Source organism: Pelodiscus sinensis, chromosome 17 (assembly GCF_049634645.1).
Source record: "Pelodiscus sinensis isolate JC-2024 chromosome 17, ASM4963464v1, whole genome shotgun sequence".
Classification (NCBI taxonomy): Eukaryota; Metazoa; Chordata; order Testudines; family Trionychidae; genus Pelodiscus; species Pelodiscus sinensis.
Window position 1 is genome coordinate 2,066,565 of NC_134727.1, and position 15,230 is coordinate 2,081,794.

Genomic DNA, 15,230 nt, shown 5'->3' on the forward strand with positions numbered 1-15,230 from the left:
AGTCAATGAACAGGTATTTTTCTCCAACAGTGGTAGGGACAGAAAAATCTAAGTTGACACGATTATATTAACTCAAACTAGATTTATGTATTTAATCAACCATCAAACTGAAGTTAAGGATCAAACAGGTGCACTTTTTAACTTTTTAAATACAAATTAAGTTTGTTCAAACTAGATTGAGCCCTTAAGCACCTGAAAGTTAATATGGCACTAGCAAAATTTGGGCTCTCTGATTTAACCCAATCAGAAGTGTAGTGAAATGACAGTAACTAGTCACTGTACTATTTTTGGACTACTTTGTGAGTTACTTTGGGTAGCTAATAAGCATCTTATTTGGTAGCCCATTAGATATAGATGTGAAAGTGCTTATTTAAAATATAGCTGCTCAATAAAATTGCAACATCCATTGTAAAGGTTCAGCAATTCCCAGGCAACAAAAACTCAGGATGTGGCAAACCACTACTACTGGACAACAAGCAACTGGTCACAAGGACATGAGCAGGGATATTAAAACACTGGCACACTTAGCATTGTTCTGTCTTCGCTGAAGTACTGCCAAAGGATTGGAGCAGCTGATAGGTTTACAGATCCAATTACAAACAAACTCATCTCTTATAGCAGATGCATTCACAAATATTTGTTTCAACTATATAGATATTCATAAGTCAGTAACAAGATTGGGTTTATTTCAGGTCAGGGGTGTGTGTTACTAATCAACAACATGGGCTTTAAACCCAAGACAGCTTTAAAAGAGCAATACTAGCTTGCTTTAAAAGGCAATTAACTAAGGGACAGAAACAAACAGACTAAAGCCAAGTCTACACTAAACTTTTGCTGGTATATTTATATTAGTCAGGAGCTGTGGGAGGGGAAGATTTCACACACACAATTTCAGCAAAAGCCTGAGGATAGACAGTTATACTGGCAAGAGTACTTTTGCTAGCATAGCTTATTTTGCTAAGGGAAAGCAATCTAACTAAACTAGCAAATGAACTCTTAGCTATACAGCAAAACTACGGTTAGATTAGACTAACAGATAGATATGGGAGAGAAAACTGACCCCTAGAAACAGCACCTTTACAACAAGAATTCACAAGTGACAAAAATGATAAAATGCATGCCTTGTATTGGAAAGGGGACTCTGGTGTCTTTTCAGATGGCATAAACCTTTCACCTTTTACTCTTTAAGAGTATAAGAATGGCCATACTGAGTGAAACCAAAGGTCTATCTAGCCCAGTATTCTGTCTTCTGATGGTGGCCAATGCCAGCTGCCCCAGAGGAAATGAACAGAACATGTAATCATCAAGTGATCCATTCCCTGTCTATTCCTAAATACTGGCAAACAGAAGCTAGAGAAACTATCCTTGTCCATCCTGGCTAGCCATTGATTAACCTATTCTTCATGAAGTTATGTAGTTCTTTTTTGAATCCTGTTATAGTCTTGGCCTCCCCAACTTCCTCTGACAGGGAGTTCCACACGGTAACTGCACATTGTACAAAAAAGAACACTTCCTTTTGTTTGTTTTAAAACTGCTATCTATTAATTTAATTTGGTAACCCTTTGTTCTTGTTTTAAGAAAAAAAAATTTCTCCACACCAGTCATTATTTTATAGACCTCTATCATGTCATCTTTTTCCAAATTGAGAAATCCCAGTCTTATTAATGTCTCCTCATATGGCAACTAGTCCGTAAGCATAATCAAGTTTGTTGCCCTTATCTGAACCTTTTAAAGTTCCAATATACGTTTTTTGAGATAGGGCAACAACATCTGCATACAGTATTCAAGATGTGGGCATATCATGGATTCATACACAATGAGTCTTCCATATACACCCCCAAAAAACTGAACTTATATGGGCAGGGATTATTTTCATATTGTGTGTTTGTATAGCACCAAGCATAATAGGGTCCTTGTCAATGACTGAGGCTCTTAGTCACAAAATTATTCTCAATCTTTGCTATCTTGTACATAAAACTGAAGTACATGAAGAAACGTCACTGTACAATTTGAATTATTTGTATTTCATAAAGAATCCAATAAATTATGCAAAGTTAAGCCCACTGGACAGCAACTAATTTTTATTCTGTTCAGAAGTTTAATTTACCAAGTTTCTTTTTAAACAGTATTTTTGAAATAGTGTTGCAAATATTTGTAAGAATTACCACCACCAATATTTCTTCTCTAGAAAGGATTGGTTGAATTAAAGTGCATAGTTGGAGAGTAGCTGCTGTGACTACATACGTGAACTAGACATGAATTACTGCACCATAAATACAGAGGCTCACAGTTCTCAAGGCTTCATTTTGTTACATTATGGGTGAGGCTTACCAGTTAACCATTGACAATCCCTAGTCCAAAGGGAACCGAATTAAGGGATAAAGTAGTTCAGGGGAGATGGTAGTTTTTCATGGGGCAAAATTAAAGGCATAACTACAAATTATCCCAATTTGTTGGAAAGATAATAAGAGGCCAATATGGCACCACCAGGAACTCCTTAATGGCCTGAAAAATTGAAAAAGAATCCTACAAATTATGGAAACATGGACTAATTGCTAAGGAGGAGCACAAGAGAATAGCTCAAGAATGTGGGGACAACAGAAAGGCTAAGCACAAAGTGAATGCCAGTGTAGACATAGCTTAAATTAAGGTTTTGTTTACTCTGGCAATTGAACAACTTTGCCACAGCAAAAGTGCTGACAAACAGCTTTTGCAATGCTTGACTTAGCAACATGAGTGGTATAGACAAAGCCAGAGACAAAGTAGTGTAGAGATGGGACAACACTTCCCGGCTCTTCTCTACCTCTTATTAACTCCAGTAACCTTCTTCTGGGGACTTTTATGCTCATTACCTATAAATCTTATAACTACAAGAGGTATATACAGGCAGAGACACATGAAGGTGCATAGATCTGGGGGTGCATAGATCTGGGTACCCACAGTTCCAACAGAGAATGGGAGGTCACAAGGACGCAACCAATTTTCCATATTACTATGCATTGTAGGAGGCTCATCAGTGCACTGCCTAACACATCTGCCTCTGTCTCCCTCCAACTCACACAAATGCCTGCTGAAAGTCTTCGGGAGTGTGACCTAGGGATATTAAATATTGGTTAATTGAATAGTTGAGTAACCTCATGAATTCTTATTGGTTAGTTGACTAATCTATAGTCCCCAGGGCAAGGCCGGCAGCCAATACGCTCTGGCCTCACTCCCGAGGAGCCCCCTGCCACTCTGTTCTACTGCCTCTGTATCGAAAGAAGCAGCATGGAATGCTGGCAGGAATTGGTCTGCAAAGGAAGCCAGTTTAAAAACCAGTTCCCCTAGTGGACCAGAAGGGCTGCCTGTTCCCCTGTGCTGCTGCCTGATAAAGAAGTAGCAGTGCAGGGTGGCAGGAACCCGTCAAGGGGGGGGGTCCTGAGTTCCCAGACCTGGGGCGAGCCAGAATGGAGCTGGGCTGCCTGCCTGTCTGGCTCCTAATACACTTTAAATGCAGAGCCGCTGCAGGGGTAGGTCCCGGACCCATCATAAGCCAGGACTGAGCTGGGCTGCTGGCAAGCCTGGCAAATGGGAGGGGTGGGGGGGAAAGGAGGAGAGAAATGTATGTAGTCTATAGCATTAATCTATAAGCGTTTGTTTTTAGGCTTGCAGTAGGGTGGTGGTCATACTATGGATGTAATAGAGTAGTTGATTAACTGATAAGCAATTATTGTACTTGCACACACACTGCCTCTAGAAGCCTTAAAAAGGGTTGTTCAAGAATCTTACCAACACCAACCAGAGGCCCTATTTAAACACCCAGTAATCTTAACTAAGATTAACCCTCCAACAAACATAAGAAGAATGCCCATGTTAATCTGAGGTTGAAGACCTATCGTTTTTGAGTGTATATTACCTCAACATTACACAGTTTACCAGCTCAGAAAATTTGGAGCTAAGGCTGCACTTGTACAAAAAAACCAAACACACACACCACACCAACCATGCACACACACCCAATTCTGCCCCAATAAACAAAAACCACACACACAACCTACATACTTTTAAGGGAAGAAAAATCCCTCCAAGACACCAGCATTCCACTACATTAAGCTGTCACCAGGAAGTGAAAATCATCATGAAACTGGGCTCTAATATGTTGATTTCAAAATGTAGTCTGTCAAAAATTCATGCTGTAGATGCATACAAAAAAAAACCACACCTAGATTTAGACTGTCACCAGGCACCTAAGAAAGACTACTACCCAAATGCAAAATAGTACTGTCATCTGGAATCTAAGTTAACATTACGTAACTTACCGGTACATATTTTTTAAGGTGACTTACTAATGCAAGCCATTTATAAAATACACTGGCTTAAGTTTTCAGAAGTAATCAACAATTAAGATATTGCAGGTTAGGCAATATTGTCAAGCCCCATCATGCTGGACAGTCAAAAATCACAAGTCACTTCTCAAAATTTAGGCCAATGTTTGCATATGCAAACTCATCCCTGAGACATCAAGGCAGAAATGTAGCATGGGAATATTCCTCCATTCACGCCAATATAAAGCTAGACATCCCAAGTCCTAAGCTTTGAAATTTCATATGCTAACAAATTAACATCACAACTTCTATGGCCAGATATTCTGGAAAAATAGTTGGACAGACAGTCCTCCATATAAAACATTAGTAGATTTCTCACCATTATTTTTCCCCCTCCCTTAGATATTCAACTGAACTCTAAACCAAAATATGTATTTAAAATGAATCAATACCTCTGAATAGTTCAAGAATACTAGAAACACAACTATGGTAAAGTTAAGGATGAAGGCAGTACTGGAGTAGGATGGTGTGATTTGAGGAAGTTTAACCACAAAACAGGAAATTAACATTCTTGAAAGGCAACAAATTCAAAATATAGGACATGTGCCTGTAATCCAATACTTTTGTGGCAGTTAAATAAGGATAGCAGAAAAACAGAACAAGTGCAAAAACTCCTTTGAATTGCCTATAAGAAAGCTGCAAGATTGGTATGTATTTCAGTCATTACTTCAAGAATTATAAAAACAAAAATACTGAAAACAGGACTGATTAGCAGCCAGGTAGAATGAGCAAGTTTTAACCTTAGTTTTAAGTGATTCCTTGCTTCTGAATGCCATCTATTCTATTCTCAAAATATATTCATAATACATGAATCCTAATGGGAGTTAAGTGCCCACAAAGGAAAAACAGACTAATTTTGTGCCTAAGGAAGGTCTTAGACAAATGACTAGGTCTTAGTTCAGCGATGGGCAACCAAGACTAATGAGTGGCCCAGATGAGTGGCCCTCCTGTCTCTTTGTGGGCCACATGACTGGCCCACAGTGGGCAACCTATGGCCAATGGCCCACTGAGGTTCCACCTATGGCCTGCTCTCCTTCCCTAAGCTTCTTGCTTATGGGGGCCCCATACTTTCTACCCCCGCCCCAGACTTCCAGAGCACAATGAATCTGCTGGTTTGCACTCCATACTGCTCCTTTCCCCCTCTCTCAGAGCTTGAGCACCCCAAAACAGCTGTTTGCAGCTGTTCAAGTTCTGGGAAGGAAGGAGAGAAGCAGGTACAGAACGTGAATCAGCAGATTCACGGTGTTCTGAAAGTGCTGGGAGGAAGGGGGAGGAGTAACAAGTGGGGGGGTTCCAGTGCGCAAGAGGCAAGTGGGGGAGGAGGGCAGACAGAGGATATGTGGGGCACAGGTTGCCCACAAATGCCTTAGTGTCTAGGGCAAAAAGCTATAGTTGTTAAGCATTATATGTGTTCAAGTATATTTCAGCTAGGGATGTAACAGTGTAGTCGATACTTACAAAGAAAAGCTTATAGGTTAATACTATAGACTACACACATTCTCTCTCTCCCTACTCCCCACCAGTACATTTTTTAGCAGGCTGGCCAGCAGCTTGGGTCAGTCCTGGCTTGCACCAGGTCTGGGAGCTCAGCTCCTCTTCCCCGCCAGATGGGCTGCTGCCTTTGGTTTTTAAACTGGCTCCCCTTGAAGTTGCGGACCAGCTCCCACCTGGCACCCCGTGCTACCACCTCTGATACAGAGACAGCAGCATGGTGTGGCAGGGGGCTCCTCTGACCCCCAAGGACTATAGAATAGTTGAGTAACCTATAAGAATTCATGAGGTTAATCAACTACTCAATTCACCAATATTTAACATCCCTAATTTGAGCAAGCACTAATCAATGTACTTTGATCCATTTTCTCATTATTTAATAACTACTTCAAAAGGATTCCCTGCAGCTCATTTATTCCTACACATCAGAGGTAGTGTAGTTTTAAAAGCTGGTTTGCAGATAAGAAATGTGTTACACTGAGAACAATCTAACTAGAATCCAACTGTTCTAATAATTTAGACTATAATAATGGAGAAGTATCAAACATGATATCCTTAACTCTTAAAGGAATCAGTTTTCAAACAAAACATGATTTTTGTAGATTTCCTATATTTACAAAAGCACTTGATTAGTATAACTCATTAAAAGTTTATTTAGTTTACTTTCCCCATTCCACAAATGGGTATTTACATTAGTAAATCAAGATTTAAAAAAAAAAAATCACAGGAGGTAAGAGAAGTTTGTGTGATATCTGAAGCAATGTATCACTTTTGAAAATATAGATGTCTGTATTAGGACAATCAGAACTTACTCCCTAGGACACAGTATTTCTCACATTAGCTGATACCACAGAGGCCTGCTTGGTAGTCCTCATAAGAGAAATTACATCTAACTTGCTTCAGGTGAAAAATTTGGAGGTGGGAATGAGTCCAGGAAGGGCACTTTTTTGGTCAGAAGACTTCGCCACCGCTCCCCCCCCCCCCCATAATCAGTGTCTGAAGTCAAACGGGAAAAGTGACTTGTCATATGCAAGACTCATTTTTTAACCAAAGCGTCCTCTTAGTGTAAAATGAATAAAAGAAATAAGGGTGAAGTCATTCATCAGCAAGCAGGAAATCTTAAGTTAAAATCATTAGTTCTATTTATGTTTTAGATTTGTACTTAATTTTTCTTTATGAAAATACCTCCTCTTATTGGTTGGTACAAGCAAGTTTTGCAACTAAATATAGTTTTTACACTAAATTTGATAATTTTTGCTAACTAGGAAGACAGATAAACGTAAATACAGTATGAACAATTATAGAGCGCTACATTTATTCAGATTTGTAATTTTTATTATTTTAGGTTAAAAAATGTCATTCACCATTTCCTGTGTACTAGTTAATTTTACTCAAATGTGTCAAGCTGCTTTTATGTATAAATTGGAGTCTATTAAAAAATGCATAAAAACCACATCTGCAATCTGTTAATAAAAACTACCTTAAATATACTAGATACTCGAGAAAAAAAAAATCAAAAAAGGTTTTAGATTGCAAACTGATTAAACAAAGGAAGTATTATTTATAGTCCGTGAACTGACATTGAAAAACCTGTTCTATGGTGGCCAGAAATAAGGGTATTTTTAGGTGCTTGAAGATACAAATAAGTGCCTACTAGGATTTTCAAAAGTACACAGGCACTTAGTCTGTTTTAGCTAGGGATGGTAGAGTTTAACCAATAAGCTGATGTTTATTGGTTAGTGATATCTATTCAACTCTGCCCAGAAGCTGGCTTTCACAGGAGCAGGGCCAGCGGGGACTGCTGCTTTGTTCCTGGGGAGCCAGCTGCGAAGACTGCAGGGAAGCCTTCTCCCCAGGACCAAGCCCAGGGAGGCTTTGCTGCAGGCTCTGCAGTGTAAAGCTTATTTAAGATTTTTAGCTGTTATGTAGAAAGTTGGTTAAAAAGGTAACTGTATTCCTAGCTTTAGCACTGCTGAGAATCTCAGAAGGCATCACATCTTTAGGTGACTAAATACCTCTAGAAGTCTGTCCCAGTGTCCTTCAAAGTATTTACAAATTCTAAAAAGAATCCGGACTACAAAATAATGAACACAAGAGAAGCCTGCTTAACTTAAGTACCAGTATTGGCTCTGTTATCAACAAAATAATGCACTACATGACACTTTTGCACTTAAGCTTGAGTTGGTCTCAAGTTACAGATGTTTTCTCCCTGATTCAGTATATAATTAAGACAGCAGCACCCTTTAATTCACTTAAGTTCTTATATTTTAATCATGATCAGGTTAAGGTATTTAACATAGGTTGTCATTTCTTAGGGTCTAAGAAGAAATCTGTATTTAAAAATGAAATTTACATTTTAAAAAATTGATCAAAAATCGCATTTGATTTTTTAAAATCATTTATATTTTATCCATACTAAAGAAATCCTTAAGCATTAAGAAGGATTTGGGGTGCTTTCCATAGGGACGTTAAATGCTACTTATTGTAAAAGGTGGATTGGATCTGATTTTTAATTATGTTTCATGTAAATATATCCAGAGGATTGCGCAACAGATAAATTGTATACCTAAGGCAATTCGGCTGGTAGGCCACCCACTCTCAGAAAGGGTGCAGATGGAATAATTGACATTTCACAGAAGGGGTGAACTCCAACTTCCTCTGAAGGGTCAGGACTACATAAGGAAGAACACAAGAGGCATACTTAAATTTTATATGATTGCAGTCAGATGCCACTCTGAGGCCTAAGATCCCTTTATCATTGTGAATGACCTCAGACTTGTTTTTTTCATTTTAGTATAGGTCAGCGAGGCATACAATACTGCAAATACTTTGACCATATAGTCTAACTAATTTGGTATTTCTATTTCTGCAGCCCAATTTTCCCCTTTAAAAAAAAGCAACCTTCAGCTAAATATAAGTTGCTTAATGCAATACTGGTGAAAGGTAAAAAGAGAGTCACATATGGATAGCCCTGGACACAACAGTCTTCTATAGCCAAAGAATAGGTAGCCCAAACAAGAGAGAAGCGGCAGGGGAAGAGGAGCAGCTAACTTCCTTCCACCTCCTGTGTGACTGCCGACTCCTATCCCACAAACCTGCATGAGTTGAGAGCCAGCATCCCAATGTGTGGTCACAAGCAGCCCCTGCCCACCCTCCCCCATTTAACCACTTAACTAAAGAAACAGGATTTTATAACCCTACCACAAACTCAGACCAAATTTAAGATAATATATAAATCTTTTGACATTCATTATTGTTACCAAACCTGTGGGCAATCTGGTGTTTCCAAAGTTGCACTGCCTTCTATAAGTACAGGAGAATTAACAGATTTCCTCTGAATTTTTTCAGTAGTAGCAGCAAAAAGATTTTCTACTTCATATGATTCTCACAGGTCATGCTTGATTCACCTATAATTGTTGGTCAATTTTTACTAGATGTATTTTTACTGGTGGTCATACATTCAGTTTCTCAAATGTCCTCTAACTCTCACCATATTAACTTCTCCCTAGTTAATCTGAACCACTAGCTTCAGAAGTATTTTCAGAAGTATGGTTCTCCTGTCTATACTATTCCTTTGAACTCAGATGTTCTCAAAGGGTAGGTCTTCATTGCAATTAGAAACCTGCAGCTGGCCTGCACCAGCTGACTCAGGATCCTGGCTACTGAATTGCCATGTAGACACTTGGGCTGAAGTCTGAGCTCTGGGCTCCCTGCAATTCAACAACCCCTTAGCCCAAGCCCCATGTAACTGAGTCAGCTTACAGAATAGCCATGAGCATCTTATTGCAGTGGAGACATTGGGAGAAAGAGTAGAAAACCTTTTTGATGGCTCCACTGCAATGAGACACTCATGGCAGGTCCCTGGGGCTTGGGCTACATTGCTGTTGAATTACAGGGCAGGGGAAGGAGAGAGATTAGACGCTCCAGCTCAAGTCTCTACATGGCAATTCAGCAGCCCCAAGACTCAACTTTGTGAGCCTGAGTCAGCTGGCAGGGGCCAGCCATTAATATCTAACTAAAATGGAGACATACCTAAGGTTTCCTACTCCTTCCCCCTATGTCCTGCTTCTCGGCCTGTGCTGATGCAAAATAAATTCGTCTTCGCTATTTTCTTTCCTCAATTTTTCCCATTTCTGGTGCTTATCTTCTCTGCCCCCATCCATCCTGTTTTAAAAGATGTCTTATGATACCCAAACTGAGACTCGTGAGCTGTAAACGGCTCTTTAATGTGTCTTCTCCAGCTCTCTGTAGCACATGGTATTAAAAAACTGTGGGCTTGAATTATTAACCAATATAAGTTATAACTATTCAGGATGCTTTTACTATGTAATTAACCAATTGTAATTGACAAAAATAATACTTGGGTCAGTAATTTTGCTGTGAGAAGGATATATAGTAAACAAAACAATAAATACACACTACTACAGCTCTTTTGAGTAATGCTAATCACTAATTTGGTTCCTGAACCACTGAGGTCTAACACTGCTTTAAAACAACTCGGACAAAGATATTGCTCAGAAGTTATATCCAATTACTGTTCCTACTTTAGAGGCTTCCTGAGCCCCACCCCAGCTGTTTGGGCCCTCCCCCCTCCATTGTCTCATAGGATGCAGAATAATACAGGAAATAAGGCAATGGACTGTAAGTGAGGAGGTCTGGGTTATAGCGATGTGAATGGTTAACCTGTCAAAGCTGGAGCAGCTCCCTGCCTGTCACAGGCAGAGGGTTCCTCCAGCCCTGGTAGGCCCACTGCAGGCAGGGGCTGCTCTGGCCAGCCAGAGCAGCCCATTCATGGCAGGCCTGGCCCTGTTGCTGCAGATGGGCTGATCCAGCTAGGCTGGAGTAGCCCATGTCCACAGCTGGGTAACAGGGGAGTGCTCCAGCTGAAGTGCCTCTCTTTAATAGTTAACCAGTTAAACAATGTTTAAACCTGTTAATTAAATGGGATTTTACATCTCTATAGGGTTTTGTTTCCAGCTCTGCCACTGACTGGCTGTGTGACTGTGGTCAAATCACTTCCCCCTTCGGTGCTAGTTTCCTCATCTGCAATGTTGGGATAACATTTCCATTTTAAAGCACTTTGAAATCTCAGCTAAGAAATATTATTTATCTTGCATTTGTGAAATTGCATTCATTTTTCAATCCTGTATCCATTTTACACTAGCTGTATTCTATTTTCTGCACCTCCAAGACGATTTGGTTATTTTCTTCATCTGTCATTGACTAATCCTACTCTAGTTATACTACTATTTATAAAAAAAATCATACAAATACAAAATATTCAAGAATATAGCATGTACTCTTGTTATTGATGCCATTTCAATATGGGGTTTTTTTAGAATTACAGAAGCCAACTAAAAAAAGAGCCAATATCAAGGGGATATGGCCATCTTTCATTTCATGTACAATATAATTCCAGCTATCTAAAAATCCTAGTTACCCGAAGCTACATGAAACCCTAAGTCAGTTACAGAAAACTCATTTATCCAAAACTCTGCTGTCAGCCAAGCTGTTTGGATAAACAGAAGTCTCCCTTCAAGTGCTCTCTAATTCCAAACACTAGTAGTCCTCAAAGCAAATACGTAGTAATTCATGACTTGAGACCACAAGTCAGACACTTGCTAAGTTTTCAAAGTGGTCTAATTCAGAAGTTGCAGTTTTCCATTCCAAGATCTTATAATTGCTTCTTTGGGACAGAACACCCCAACAGCAGGTGCCTCCAATATGCTCCCACAGAGACTATGGCTAAAGAGACAGCTCCTCCTGAATAGTGTCAACTTTGTTCCATAATAATCTAGCGGGGAATCACGGTTAAAAGATTTATCCTTCTGTCATGTTACCTGTGCTCAGTATTGGGTAGAGGTTACTTCAGGAGGAAACAAGTACATTCAGGATGACGCTCAGGCAAAAACAATAGGCCACCTATCTATGTACACATTCTGGAAATCTCTGAATATATATTTAGCAGCACCTTTGTAAATGTTTTAAACAAGAAAGTTGTTCTCACAGAAAAACCTTATTTACCAAACTCCAGCCTCCAAGCAAGTAATTGTAAAAAGCTCCTCATCTTTTTTGCCCTCACCAGTTTATAACCAGACATCAACTATAATTAGTACTTTGCCTTTATGTAGCCTCATTCATCAGAGGATCTCAACAAGGGTGCTTAACAGACACTAATTAGACACCCACTTCCCTTGTGACAGAGAAGCAAATAACTAAAGGTACATGTAAATTAAGGTATGATTGTAGCATGGGTAGGCATACCCACACTAGCTTTAATCTAGCTCAGAGGTGGACAATAAAACAGCAGCGGCTCACCAGGGTTATCCCCTAGTGGACCACTGCTGCTATATTTACCTGCACCTCTGCAGGATTGGGCAATCGCAGCTTCCACTGGATGGGAACCATGATCCATGGCCAACAGGAGCTGTGATCCCCAGTACCTGCAGAGGCACAGGTAAATACAGCAGTGTGGAGGCCTGCCAGGGGCAAACCCTAGCAGTCTGGATCAACCCTCAGGCCAGTATTTGCCCACCCCTCATATGCGACTCCCACTGATCACATAATGGCATGGCCTTCAGCACAGGATACCCAACCCAATACAAGCCTGCCAATGATCCTAGTCATATACTCTGGTTGCTGGTCCCGGCAGAAAACCCAACCACCACATTTTCATACTACTGGCACCCACAATAAGTAAAGCTAGTGCAGGTATGTCTACCTATGCTACAGTCATCTCTTAATGTGCATCACAGAGATACCTAAAGAGGATATATTTCAAAATGCCACCAATACCAGAATAAAGGTACTATTTCAGAATCTTTGTAGGTATGTCTTAGATCTTTCTTGATTTCATAATTAGCTGACATTCTCAGAGTGGTTCTCACTTAAGCCTGTGTTTTGTAAACACTGCTGCAAAACAGAAGTACACTGACATGTGAATGAGTAGACTTGATACATGCCAACAGAGAAGCAATTAGCATTTCCCCTCTCTCCACTGGCCAGGGGACTCAAGTATTTTACAAACAACCCCTAATCCCACTGGAACATATTTCAGTTGAATATGTACAAAAACATGCATATTTATGGACAGTAGCCAAATATTGAGAGACTGTTCACATACAGAAGTTCCACCAGTTTAATTTAGAATTTAGCCAGTGTAATCCTGATGTGGACACTTACAGCCTTCTGAAATAGGTCAGTTTAAGTAGGGTTTCCATACAGGCCTTTGCACAAGTTTAACTAAATCCATTTGACTAAAAATATGTACTTTTTATTAAGTTAACACAATTTTAGATGGACAAGACCTAATAATTCAGAATTCACCACATCTAGGGGTGAGTGGACACATACACAATGAAGTGCTTAGACAACAGGTGCTGGACCCCTCCTGTCATCCAGCCAGGAAAAATTGTAGAGAAGTTCTAGCATCACTCCACTGCAGGCCTCTAATTCTGGTTCAGGGAGAAAATATTAGCATGTTAACTGTACCTTTGCCCTCTTACAAAGGTGTGCAGAGGTTGGGGAGATGCAAGACATACGCTTTGGATGCTAGGAAACATCTGCTTGGGTGGAGGTGATAGTATAGGACCTTGAAACTCTTTCCTCCAATTAGGTGACAGGAGGAATGAGTTCAGTTTCCACCACAGTGGGGGGTAAGCAGATGAAACCTTAGATTTTTCTTCCCTCCCTAGACCAGAGGGAGCAGTGTTAACTACACGTTTAGAACCCCCCCCTTACAGCCACCAGATAGGATGTTGATGGATATTGTCCCCCCATACACACACGTTCAAGTCAGACACTTGTTTGGGAGATTGGGATTCTTCTTTTCTCATAAAAGAATAAGTGTTAGGACCCCCACGTGCCCTCATACTGAAATAAAAATTAGTGGGTGTTGAAACTTCAGACCCTCCTTAAGCCTGAGCACAGACCAGGCTCATGGTAGGCAGGTACTGGAAGCCAGCACGCACCTACACTCGTGAGAGAGAGAGAGACCACGAATCTCTCCCCCACCCCTACCACCAATCTGAATACACCAGAGTGGGCGCCGGGCCCCCTCTGCCCGAGGGGGCGCACAGAGGAGCTGCTCAAATCCCCCGCCCAGCCGGGGAGGGCACGGTGCCGAGATGCCCGCCCCGCACACTGGCTGTGGGGGGGAGCGTGTGGGGTGCGGAGCCCCACAGCCTGGGGGCACAATGGAGGCGCCTGGGCGCGGGGCCCCGCCCCCATTCGGCGGGCACAGCGCTGGTACCCGGGCGCTGCCCCGCTCGCGCCGACCGGAGGCGCAGGGCCCGCCGAGCCTGAGCCCTGGGCCCCGCGGGGCGGACGCCGGCCTAGGCCTGTCAGGAAGCGGGGAGAAGCCGGGCCCGGCCACGGTCTCTCACCTCGGACACCTCGTCCTCGTCGCTGCCGGAGCCGCCGCCGCCCCCGCTCCTCAGCACGGCGGCCGCCAGCTTGAAGTCGAGGGCGGCCTCTCCAGCGTCGGGCGCCCCGGGGCCGCCCGGCCCGCCGGGCCCGGCCTCCCCGAAGAGGCGCACGGCCCGCAGCCCCAGCGGGGCGGGCCCGGCCGCGGCGGGGGCCTCGGCGGTGGGGGGGGCGCGGGGAGTGACCGAGTCTATCTCCTCGTCGCCGACAGGGGCAGCGCTGCCGTCCGTGAGCATCGCGCTGATCCGGGGCCGCCGCTGCTCTCCCAGCCCAGCCGTCTCCGTCCCCTCACAGCACCAGCAGCAGCGCCACTAACTTCTCACAACCTAACCGGCCGAGGAGCGCCGTCCGGCCTCCCCCGCCCGCTGCCGCCACTCTCATTGGTCGCGCTGGGCCTGCGCCTCAGCTCCAGTGGGCAAAACCCCCGCCACTCATCCCTTCGTCACGCGCTCCCAGCATGCTGCCTTGAGAGCACACGCCGAGGCGGTTTGTACGCGCAGCCCCGCCCCGTTCTCTTTCGGTCTCTTCCTGAACTTGTGGAAATCTGACTGGGCAGTGGGCACGTCAGTCAAGCCCCTCCCGGGAAGACTGGAGACTGGTTGGACAATGTATCCGTCGGTCAACTTTAATTCGAGGTTCCCGGACTCTGATTGCTCAGACAGCGCATCAGTCAGAGCCCTCCGCGCTTGGCGCCGGATGATTGGCTGTGTGTCCCAATCCGTCACACACTCCCCTTTGACTCCTGAAGGTCTCGCTCACAGAGACCACGCTCCGCCCCCTTCTAAGATTGGACGACACGCGTGTCTGTCAACGCGGAAGCCTCGGCCCTCCTGTCCCAGCAGCCTACCGCCGCCTAGTCTGTAGCAGAGAGGTGATTGGATGAGTTCCCTGTCAATCATTCAGTCCGCAGTCCGTCTGCTTTCTTTCCCCGCCCCCACGCTGAGGCCAAGC

General features: G+C 42.9%; 1 protein-coding gene across 22 annotated transcripts in view; it reads right to left on the reverse strand.

Annotated features, from left to right (window-relative positions):
* ANKHD1 (ankyrin repeat and KH domain containing 1) overlaps positions 1 to 14,761 on the reverse strand; it is a 147,729-nt gene extending 132,968 nt beyond the window's left edge. For 7 of the 22 annotated variants that reach the window (XM_075900072.1, XM_075900074.1, XM_075900070.1 and 4 more), the window contains exon 1: positions 14,240 to 14,759. In XM_075900072.1, coding sequence (XP_075756187.1) covers positions 14,240 to 14,515 — 276 coding nt within the window. In that variant the 5' untranslated portion in view covers positions 14,516 to 14,759. Of the gene's footprint in view, positions 1 to 14,239 lie in introns of all 22 variants that reach the window. The other 15 variants (XM_075900084.1, XM_075900083.1, XM_075900077.1 and 12 more) reach the window with 5 other exon arrangements.
* Between the last annotated feature and the right edge of the window lie 469 nt (positions 14,762 to 15,230).